This window comes from Arachis ipaensis, chromosome B10 (assembly GCF_059453495.1).
Source record: "Arachis ipaensis isolate K30076 ecotype BB chromosome B10, ASM5945349v1, whole genome shotgun sequence".
Classification (NCBI taxonomy): Eukaryota; Viridiplantae; Streptophyta; class Magnoliopsida; order Fabales; family Fabaceae; genus Arachis; species Arachis ipaensis.
Genome location: NC_142435.1, coordinates 139,877,540 through 139,889,491, shown reverse-complemented (window position 1 = coordinate 139,889,491; position 11,952 = coordinate 139,877,540). Strand labels below are relative to the sequence as shown.

Sequence of the window (11,952 nt, the reverse complement as noted above, 5' to 3'; positions counted from 1 at the left end):
TTATCGAATTTTTTTACATAAAAATATGATTAAAAAGAAAAAGTTTAATTATGCGGATATATCCGATATCCGATATCTCGGATCGGATCGGATCCGATCCGACACTAAAAAGTGCGGATATCATATCCGATCCGATCCGATAGAAATTGTGCGGATCAGATCGAATTTTCGGCCATATCCGATCCGATCCGATTTGCGAACACCCCTAGTTTTACACAATAAATTTAGCTAATGTATTTAAAAAAGGTAATATAAAAATAAAAAGTTAAAAACTAAACGACTTTGATAATTATCCTTAAAAAACAACAAAATTTTCAACAAAAAAGAATTTGTTAATCTTAGTTAATTTTTAATAGATAAATCAACAGTTTAACATGCCATGTAGACTTATTCCATTAATATCAATAGAAAATATTGATAGAAGTACTAATCAGTTTCATAAAAATAAAAATTAAGGGCAGGAAATGGTATTTTTTTTGTTGAGAATTTCGTTATCTTTTGAAGTAATTGTCAGGACAGTTTAGCGTGTGTTTTTTTAAAGTGAAAATACATACACCTGTGTCTAAGTGAAGATAATAGTTGAGAGTTACTAAATAATAATTTAGATATATATGTTGTTAACGAATTATAGTTTAAATGACATAATCTCTTTATTCTTATTTAGAGGTCTCGGATTTGAGTCTCAATCTTAATTTTAGAAAAAAGAAATTAGATAAATATATTAAATTATTTAACAATTTTTATTTAACAATTTCACATAAAAATAGTAGCACATGAGTTTTTATCTTTTTTAAATATAAAATATACGTTAAAAATATATAAAATGATATATTAGATATTTTATATATATTTTTCTCTATTTTAAAATAAGTGTGGTTTTTACTTTTTAAATTTATTAAAAAATTAATATATCGAGACAAATCCTTTACTCAAATATATTAATTTTTCAATAAATCAAAAAAATAAAAATAACACTTATTTTAAAACGAAAGGAATAACATCGTAATTTTTAATTTAAATGATTAGTGATTAAGAAAATGAGATAATTTATTAGAAAAACCAAATCAATTTTGTAATTCATGAGAAGTTATGAGAAAAATTACGTGCTTTCAAAATAGTTATTAAGTAAATTGTATAAGAGATTAAATGTGTGTTTCAAATCAAACACTTTGGTATTTAACAAATGCGTGTATAGTTTGAGTGTTTTCTATTTTTATTTATAAATTCGTAAAATTCAAATAATGTTATACATACAATTTTTTTTGTAAACTTAATCTAATTAAGTTAGTGTAGCATCAACAAAAATTATTCTCATTCTTCTCACCCGAATTTTATTATTCAACTTGGTTAAACTTGATTAAAAAAAATTATACATGTAACATTTTTCTTTTAAATTTTGGGTGAGCTATCTTATTTTTGAATTATTTGAACCAGTAAAAAATTATTATCATTTTTTATAAGAGGTATTTACAGGCAACTTCTTTTTTCATTTTTAAATGTCATAATGAAAAATGAAGTATTAAAATTTTTAGTTGTCATGCTGCCATGTAATAATCCGTAATCTATATATCTAACTAATTTAACAATTATAAATTACCACCTAGCAATAATATGTAATCTATATCGTGTTTCCCAAAGTAACTATTGATCGTGTTGAAGAGTTATTTTATCAATAAATTTGTCTTTAGTTTAGAATAACAAAATGATAATATTAACCTATGAAAACTATCCCTAAAAGGAATGACAGTTCTCCCATGAAGCTGTCAACAAGAATTACATTGAGTGGACATAAATTTGTCAACCATGAATCCATAAACCACAAGACACACTGATTGTTACTAGCAGAGATTTTGATCAGCACCAAATCAGTGAGAGAACAAAAGTGTGACTAGCCTACATTAAAATTGAGCTTCTCAAAAAACAAATAATCCCTTATCAATTATCATAAATACTACAAACTACTGAAAACTTCCTTGAGCCTTTCACAAACGGCTCTCCTGTGAAATTTTAAATTACAACTAGATACAAAGTCCTAACCAAGAAGAAAATAAGCATTATAACTCTCCCAGTTAGAATCATATCCCATCTCAGGGAATAAGCCATCAGCAACATCAGTGATCATTTTCTCATGTGAATGTAGGACTAACATATATAAGTTAGAAATTAAAGGGTTTCTAAGGAATGGATTAATGGCTCTTCCAAGCATGTCCACATCAGATAACAGCTTTTTGGCATCATTATTTCCAGACACAAGGAAAATGCAGTTTGAGAGGGCATAGAAACCAAGTAAATTTGCATACAAGGGCAAAAATGCATCTTTATGGTTACCCAAGCCTCCTAACCAAACATTACTTTCCTCTTTCCCAAGATGTTCTTCAGCATACCACACCAGTTGATGGAAGAATCTCATCCTCCATCCATGTAAATAACTCCTGAATTCATCTTTGTGGGCCCAAGACTTCAAAGTAGGTAGGCTTTCCATGTTGGAGCAACAAATTTGGCTGATCAACAGCTTCTCTTCATAATGATTGTCAATCTCCTTGTCGAAAACCTGCCTCACAAGATCTCCTTTAGGTGCTGCTACATAGCTTGCAGCATGTAATACCCATTGACAAAGGTAATCAAAGTAATCAATCCAGTGACCAAAGATGGAAGATAGGTGGTCGAAACAGAATCTTATGACCCTATCGACTTGGGTTGGAACTGATCCAGAGGGATAGCTCCTGCTTAATCCTTTTGAAGTGAAACACTTTTGAACATCTAAAGAAAGTCTCAATCTAACAGAGTCATCTTCATCCTCCAGAAGCTTGATGCATGTGAACCATGCATCCAGTACTTGATGAGCATACAAATTTGCGGCTTCATTTTTCACAAAACCAAGAGATGAAGTGCCTGAGGGAACATGGTTATTGACAACATGCGAGCCGACAAGTGCAGCCTGCTCAAGCAAACCAGATGCTATCAAGGATTCAGCAGCTGCCTTGCGCATACTTGCTGGTTCAGACGATGAACTACATTGTTTAATCATGTTACAAAAGTAAACAATGGATTCAAACAACCAGACAAGCATTTCCTCGTTATTTACAAGTTTCTCCATTCCTTCATTAAATAGAACAGAACTTGCAAATAACATGGTAATTCTCTTGGTACATACTCCCAAACAGCAAACAAGGGTTTCTCGAGTCTTTGCATGTCTTATTTGCTTGTACATAGAAACTAAATCATTCCAAAATTGAAAGAGAGTCTCAAAGTCCATTTCACCAACATAAGTTGTGCCGGTGCATTTGCCACCTCTTGCCTTTTCAAACTGCAGCAAATTCCATGCTACAAGGATCCTCAAGATGTAATATTTACATTTATGGTGTTTCTCTAATGTCAAGATCTTCACCAATGTTCCATGAAGGTTTGCTTCAGCCCAAAGCTGAAAATCCCTGATGTCCTTACTAGAAAGATCATAGACATTACCTCCAGAATCAGCTGCTTTTAGGAAATTCAGCAGCCATTTCAGTGTTGCAAGTCGAACTTCATATGCCGAGTCTGACAAGCAGTGAATCAACCTATCCAAAAGACTGGCAGAAACGTTCTCTGAGTCATGTTTATGCAACATTTTTGAACTGGGAAGAGAATGTTTCAGTGACGAATGGATTACTTCTTGCTCATCATTGGATGCTTGGAACAAACAGCTAAAATAGGAAATGGCTGCTTGTTCACGAAGTTCAGCAACTGTTGGGTCATAATATGGCAATCCATTGGCCTCTAAATCTAAGCATTCCGCAGATAATTCTAAAAGCAGGTTGCGAATGGGATAAAAATGTTTTGTTATTTGGCATGTTCTTGCGATGCTAAGCATTTGATCCAGAACCTTTAAGAATGTTTCATTAAGGATCGGGCAAGGGCAATGATTAGGCCTTGCAATAAATGACTTAGATATAAGTACTCGGATCAATTCACCAATTATATGATCTTTCTTTGAGTTATCAGCAAGATTTTTACAGTTTATATCCAACAGAGAACTCAACTGCAAGAGAATTCCATGAATGGAGTTGAAAGAAATCTTATAGGAACCATTATTTGTACATGGTTCCTTTGCAGAAGTAGCAGATTTGTCTGGGTTCTCTATGCAGGGCAACTCAGAAGCAATATTTAGAAGCACTGATCCCAATTTCTCATTTGACACCAGACTCGTTAGAGCTCTAGATGCAAGTACACGAACACGTAAGTTGCTTTGGGTTGAACATCTCCTAATCCAAGGCATGAACAGAAAAGGATCTAGATTATCTCCTGTTTCACCAGCTATTGATGAAGGCTTGAGCCTCGATAAAAGAATCAGAATAGGACACAAGCTTGGATGCAGATTGTTTCCCTGGTTCGATACCAAGTCTCCTGAAGATGCAGGGCCCAGAAACTCTGTTGCAACTTCCAGTTCATTGAACATAAATGAATGCAGTGATGGGTACCTTGGACCAAAAACAAGTTAAAAGTCAATAATTGTCAACTTTTACTGTTTAATAAAAGTAAACTATTCATACAATATCTGAAAATACATACTACTATACTAGTAATTGATGGAGCTACAACTATTGAATGTAAACCTGAACTTGAGAAAACGAACCCATAGGCCCGTGAACCCATGTTTTCATCAAAATATTTCCAGAACTAGTGTCAACATTATCTTTATTGTCAAAAAAAAATTTATAAATAAATGGCGTTCCCTCTGTTTGTCTACCTTTTATTTCATAATACCAGATTCCTTTCACATAATAACACCAAGAAGTTGGTCCCAACTGCAGTAGTTGCCATATTTGTTACTTTTGCTTCCACCGAAAAGGGTATTTTATGCTTTAGCTAACATATTTTGCAAAATAGATATTCGAAAAGTAACAAATACACCATAAAGTTCTTGCGGACTAAATAATGAAAATGATTAACTCAAAAAGTAAAAGTCCCAAAAATCTGGGGAAAAAGTAGTGAAGAGCAATAAACAAATTTTCCTCCTGTAAAAACATTAACATTAAATGGATTGAGTTGTACAGAGGAAATAGAGTGATCAGATCCAAAAGTCAAAGTCATACCTATGAAAAAACTCGAGCCCAGTTATTGCACGTCGAGCTGATTCTCGTTTATGAACATTGAGAAATCCAATCATGCGGCGAACCAAAGCGGTAAAAGCCAGGCAAGCACTATTTCTAATCTCCCAGTATTGTGAAGAGAAAGACCGAATAGACAAAATCAAAGCCTCAGCAGCAAAACCAGATGTATCGGTAGCCAAGTTAGTATCATTGAATGCAGCTCTTAGAACATTAAATGCATGTACTGTAGGAATGACACCCTCATCTCTGATCTTTGATGACACCTGGCTCACATTTCTTTCAGCAGAGTGTGCAGATTCATTTTTGTTCATTGAACCATTTGACTTGCAAGGGTCACCACTTAAGCAATCAGTTTCTATCTGATTCAGCATAGACCCACTAGCTACATCAATAAGCCACCTTAATGCTCGTGGGAGAAGCTTCTTTGGAGTTCCTTCTGGCTCGGAAAGAAATAGAGCAATAAATGCAGCAGGTATTCCAGCACTTCTTCTTAGCAAATCATCCACTGTTTGTCCTTTGGCTACAGTTCTTTGCATAAGTTGTTCCATCCAGGACTCTGTCAATCTACAAAGTCTGAAAAGGAGAGATACATTTAAGAAGTAGCAAAGATATACTATCTATGAAAACATTATTTGGTCATAATGATATAACCATCCTCAATTAAGACAAGCAAATGTAATCTATTCATGATACAGAATAAGGAACATGACAAAGCCAATAATCTTAATTACTTGTACAAGGGTATGACCTCTAACAAGATTGTAAACAACAATTTCACAACTGATTATCATACACATTTTCTACATCATGTTAACCTACGATGTTATAAGTGAATAAAATAGAAATATGATTTGAAAACCTAACTGCATCAATATTTATCAATAGAGTAAGGTAATAAAGAATCACCATAAAGCCACCAACTTGAGGCATTCATTGTAATATGTTAGTTTTAATATTTTATCTTGATAGGCCAAGCATGCTAATGATTACTAAGGTTCTAACAAATTCATTCTAATATGTTGAGTTCTCGGTGTTCACTTGACATGAACGATAAGTAAGGAATATGGACCAAAAGAATGCAACATCATAAAGTATTTAATGGAATAAATAGAACAATAAGAGTATACCTTGGGTCATTAGAGCAAAGTAAGCGATTGCAAAGAGCTGTGAACCCAGCCCTCGTCTTGTCAATTGCACCATTGTGCTTCATTTTCAATAGGACTTCTAAAAAGTGATTCCCAATTTTTTCAAGTTGTTCCAAATCAAGCACAGAATCAGATGAAAAACCAGCAGCATTAACAGAAGATTTGTCAGACTCGGATAACTCTGAAGAAGCACTACTTGGCAATGGTACCTTTCTTATGACAGTCCCCAAAAGAAGGCTCACCTGAGGAAGAAAACATAGTGAAACAACAATTGGGATCCGAAAAGAGAAATTTAAAGTTATACATCATAGAATATACAATCCTCACTCAATTCTTGTCTGAAAAGAAACAGTATTAACAAGTAAATTTTGTGTTGTTGGTATCTTCCCAGAATACTTATTAATAAATAATTAGCAATAAAATTAGAAATATATTCATGTTGTGTTAGCTTTTTCAAGAACTTGTAACTATTATAATAAAAGGAAAATAAAATTTCCCTTAAAGTTCATGTTATGTACCTCTTTCATAGCCAACCAGCAACCAACCATAACAATCTGTTCTGAAGATCTGGCAGCATGGGAGGGCTTTGAATTATTATCATTTTCAGATGAAGGCATGTGTTCATGCTCATCATCTGGTATCTCTACCAAAAGATTATCATCATCACCCATATCATCCATGTCTTCAGGAAGATACCAAGCATCTGCAGACACCACCCATAGTGACAACGAAGTTATCCGCATTATAAGCTCCAACAGCCTTTCCAACAAATTTCTCATCTCTGCTATGCTAGACAATGCCACATCAGAATTCCATTCCAATTCCTCAAAAGTATAACGTAAAGCTAGTAATACACCATGAACAAAGCTGTTCTTGCATGCTTTAGAAAGATCTTGTTCTCCGTCTCTCACAACAGCATCCAACCAATCAACCATTGATTTCATATAAAGTATCACAGGGTTCCTGAATGTACCAGACTGATTAACCTCATTTACCAATTCAGATTTTGAACTTAAATGGATGACATTAAATGAATCTTCAATTGAACAACCTAGCTCCAGTACATACTTCCTAAATATAAGCCGTAAAGTTAGAGCTCCAGCATCACTTTCCCTTACACGTGGACTGCAAACTAATTTCATAGCCCAGTCAATTACCTGCTTCAGCATGGCTTCACATGAAATTCCAGGAAGTGGGTTTGGAAAATCAAGTAATATGCGAAATGAACTCTCACGCAGCCTGTCCCAACTATCAACAATTGAGCCAACTAACAATAGAGTTGAATCAGATGAAGTCACTCCCTTACAGTAAGGATAGAGATGATTTCCTGAGAAAGAACTGTTAAAGTTCTCACTAGCTGATGGCTTCATAGACCAAGTATTTATCATAGTCAAGATGAGATCCATTGCCATCATTTTTCTCTTGTAAGGGGCAGAAGGATAGCATGAAAAAAATAAGAAACCACTCAACCACCTCATAAAGTGAAAGAGATCATCTGCTCTTTTAATTGTCAATTCCTTGTTCCCATTTGAAGAAAGAACTTTGTTACAATTATTATGCTCAAGGGGGATCCAGTTTCCTTGCTTTAGTTGTCTCTCCAGGGCTGTTCGAACCCTAGAGAAGAACTTACGAAACAAGCTGTTCCATTTCATCTGAAAAGCAGTGGAGCAACACCTCATATTCAAAGGTACAGCTTCCTTCATTAGAGTTAGCTCTAAATGAGAAAGAAGACTTGCTGTCTTCGGGTTTAAGAAAAGAGTCTCAGCAGCATCTACACGTAGTGACTCATCAACATGTGTCAATGCATTTACTAGCCACTGAACAAGGATCTTAACATGTGTACCCTTTATGCAAACAAAAGCATGTTTTTCTACTCCCATCTGTTCCTTTTCGTCAGGATTCTCACACCAATCAATATCTCCTTCAACCAAAGCAAGAGACCTAGATACCTTGAGCAATGAAACTAGAATTGCAATTCTCTGTTCAAGATTCAATTCCATATTTCCACAAACATGCTCGGGACATTGCAGTCCACTTTCATCCCCACTTGGCCCAACTGAGATGAATGAAAGCATAGGAAATATACTATCCACATCCACTTCTAGTAAAACTGGAAGTGCATAAGTATTTAAATTGGAGCGAAGTTTTGAGAATCCAGAAGCTAGTCCATAAAGAATTGGGCGAAGGCAAAGACCTCTATAGGTAGCATACCCACCTTCAATGCCATCAGTCTCCCAACATTCATCACGCAAATATTCAAGGAAACACTTGAGAAATGATGTGGCAGCACAGCAGACATCATCATCTACATATGCATGTACGGTATCAAATAGCAGGTCAGGGCTCATATTCAACATTTTCTTTGCTCCCAACCTCTTGGTTAGCAATGCTAAGGGAACATATCTTCCCTTACATCTTGACCCCAGGGAAAGAAGATCTAATGCAATCTTCTGTAAGAACTTGTTAATTTTCTCACTACCCTCTGACTTACAAAGAGATGACTGAATGTCTAAGAATAGATCAAAAATGAGATGAACTTGTTTCACTGTTTGACTTAAAGGATCTTCTAAGTTGTTCCAAATAATTCTAAGTATTCGCATGCCCATTTCCTCAGGAATAGGATCATAGTCTCCTGAAAGATCAGTAAGATTTGACAATATTGATGTTTTTATTTGTTGCAAACATATTTGCATCACAGTCAAGGCATGAAAATTGAAATGGCTATCAACAGGATTCTCGCAATACCTGCAGAGCTCAGGCAAAATCCCATCATACAATATAGTCTTGATAGTTCTTTCCTCAAAATTCTGAACCTCACAGCCACCATCCATGGACACAAAATGAGTGTTAAGCAAGTCCCTAGAAACCGCGGTAAGAATCCCTCTTATGAGACAAAGCCTACTTAGCACAACAAGACTACACATTTCATTGTAGAAATCGCCCTTACAAGGAATCTTTCCAGTGGCATTGCTAAACCCACTGCCGCAATCAACCCTGGAATTCAACACCTTTAAGTTAAAAACACCATGAATCAACACCAATCCAAGCTCCTGCGAGCTCAAGCACACCTGAAGGGCAGCACAGAGTGCCACCCCAGCAGCCACAAAGCAGTCCCGTGAGAATGCCGACGACCTCAAAACACTCAAAAGAACACTAACAACTCTCTCCACAACACCCTTACGATCACAATTCCCATCACCAGCACCATCACTGATTTCCCTAAACTTATGAGGAAACTTCTGCAGCAAGTAATACAAACAAGACAAACCCTCCTGGCACTGCTCCATGACAATAGGGGAAGGCCTAGCCCACCCATCACTGGTCTCACAAAGCACACTCTCCAAGCCACACACCACATCCCAACCCACCAACACAGCACACTCCTTCACCACATCAACCAAGTACCCCAACTTGGGCATCCCCAGCACCGACAGCACCGCCCTTGAGGCCGCAAACCGGCTCCCCTTGTTGCCGCCACCGGCAGCATAATCCTCGCAGAGTTTCTTGAAGCATCCAGCAATAAAAGGGCACCAAGTTTTCTCCTTGGCTAGCACAGAGACAAGAGTCCGGTGCAAAGGCGCGGAATTTTCTAGAAAGAGGAGCTCCAAGTAGAGTGTGGAAGCTTCTAGAAGAGCAGGGTGGTGGTGGTGGTGATGATCATCTTGAGGAAGGGATTGGAGGAGATGGGAGAAAGAGGAAGCGAGGTGTTTGGAGTGGGAGAGTTGGGAGAAGGTGGAGGAGAGGGTGGTGAGTTGGAGGAGGGTGGTGTGGAAGTTGGAGAAGAGGGGGTTGGGGAGGACGGAAGAGAGTGCGGAGAGGAAAGAGGAGGGGAAGGTGACGGCGCTGTAGGTGTAGCGGTGGCGGTGCTGAAGAGCACGCCACTTCGCCGATGACATGTTCGATGAAATGCCTCAATGAACAAGAGAATGATTGGGACAAAAAGGTAATTAGGTAAAGAGGGTTTTGTTTTGTGGGTGGTGGCGCCGCAGAGAGAGGGATTAGGGATAACCGGTCTAGGGATACGAGAGAGACTGAGAGAGACTCCAATTGGCGCCTTCACTTGTTTAATTGTTTTCTACTTTTCTTTTTCTCTTTAGTTTTTTTTCTTTTTTTTTCTAATAATAAAAAATTAGATTCTGAAAAATTTTGTAATAGATTTATAAATTCTTAAAATAAAACCAAAACTCCTGGAAAAACAAATTCTCAAAACTTATAAATTCGTCATAATTTTTTTTTAATGTTCTTGGTATTTTTGTTCGAAATATGTAAATCTATTGAAAATTTTCAAGTTTATTTATGATAATTAAATTGTATCAATTTTACGTTCAATATTTTAAAAACTAATTTGCAGTCAATATTTAATATAAAAAAATAAAACTCTTAAAAATAATAACATTAAAAATCTAATTAAAAATACTTAAAATTTAAATTTAACAAAAGTTCGTTTTTAATAAATTTTATATTAAGTTTATTTGATAATTTACTATAATATTAACTGAAATTAATTGTCACTCTATAGTGTTGCTCTCTAAGATATTATCAAATGCGTATACTATGACCAATATTTGACAACATTTAAAACAATTAGATGTAAAATCGATATTTATAAAGTTTGGGATAAAGTTGATAAAATTTAAACATTAGGAGTAAAAATGAAAAAGCTTTTAAAAGTTATAGATATAAGATTATTCGGATAGACAGTACCGTATTTTAAGTAAAGTATATCTATATCTATGTGTTATATTTTTTATAGGTTAGCATTTTATTGTTGATTTTTTAATTTCATTTTAAATTTTAAAAAATAATTATGTAATATTCTATTTTTCTAAAAAAATCATTATTTTCATTTTTATTAATTTTTATTCTTTATTACTAAATATTCAATTCTTTTTTTTTTTTTTCTTTTTGGGTACTTCTCTTCTTTTTTTTTTTTTTTTTTTGCTATGTATTGTGGGAAGAAGAGACAACAACTGTTAGAAAAACTCAACAAAAATTTAAACAAGAACCTGTTTAACAGCGGAATTACCAAAAATAATTTTTTCACAACCTGTGCAATTAAATAGGCAATACTAAAAATACTCCAAGCAGCAAATATAATGGCAGAAATTAAATAATTAGATACCAGAATTTTAACATGAAAAAACTTTCAAAAGAGAGACAAAAAACTTACGGGACCTAGCCCAGAAAAATTTTTCACTATCAAAATAATGGGTATACAATTAGTCTTCCTAGTAACACTAGGGTATCTCAACAATCAACAAGATACATATGAAATCAACATAAACTCTCCACAAAGTGGGTATCTCAAATCAGACAAAAGAGAAGGCAATACAACTAACAAATTATATCCTAATGTTCATCTCTACACCAGGAATAACGTACTAAAATTTCATAAGAAATTGAGCGAGTTTACCGATTCAATCGAAGCACATTGTAACTGCCATTTTCCCTAATTTTTCTTCCTCTCCCTCGATGCCGAAGCAAGGCTTCATTTTTCTTTTCATTCAAAAAATAATGAATCTTCTTTCTCTTTCTCTCTTTCTCGTGGCTTTTGCCACTTTCTTTCTTTCTTTATTTTTTTAAGTTGTGTGGGCCCCACTTGAGATTGGGAATCCACCAACAAATCTTTCCCTCACCAATTCAAGTGGAGATAGGCTGCTTTACCAAATCCGCCTTCTCTTTGCAGGAATCAAACTTCACTGCAGGTAAATTCTTAG

General features: G+C 35.1%; 1 protein-coding gene across 2 annotated transcripts; it reads right to left on the bottom strand.

The window, feature by feature from the left end:
• Positions 1–1,869: 1,869 nt before the first annotated feature.
• On the bottom strand, positions 1,870–10,276 carry LOC148581909 (thyroid adenoma-associated-like protein). Of its 2 annotated transcripts, XM_088484196.1 has the most exons (5): positions 8,981–10,250; positions 6,754–8,867; positions 6,218–6,477; positions 5,073–5,663; positions 1,870–4,457 (listed from the first exon to the last, which is right to left on the bottom strand). In XM_088484196.1, exons 1-5 carry the CDS (start codon positions 9,060–9,062, stop codon positions 2,033–2,035), a joined length of 5,472 nt encoding a protein of 1,823 aa, XP_088340322.1. In that variant the 5' UTR covers positions 9,063–10,250; the 3' UTR covers positions 1,870–2,032. The 2 variants fall into 2 exon arrangements, with proteins under 2 accessions (XP_088340322.1, XP_088340311.1); XM_088484185.1 differs by having other exon boundaries at positions 6,754–10,276.
• Positions 10,277–11,952: the final 1,676 nt, after the last annotated feature.

Excerpts from the sequence above, each read along its gene's own strand:
- LOC148581909 (XM_088484185.1), bottom strand. The coding sequence starts at position 10,131 with ATGTCATCGGCGAAGTGGCGTGCTCTTCAGCACCGCCACCGCTACACC. Across the intron at positions 5,664-6,217 it reads CTTTGCTCTAATGACCCAAG|ACTTTGTAGATTGACAGAGT; the intron begins GTATACTCTTAT and ends TCTCCTTTTCAG. Across the intron at positions 4,458-5,072 it reads GGGCTCGAGTTTTTTCATAG|GTACCCATCACTGCATTCAT; the intron begins GTATGACTTTGA and ends TTTTGGTCCAAG.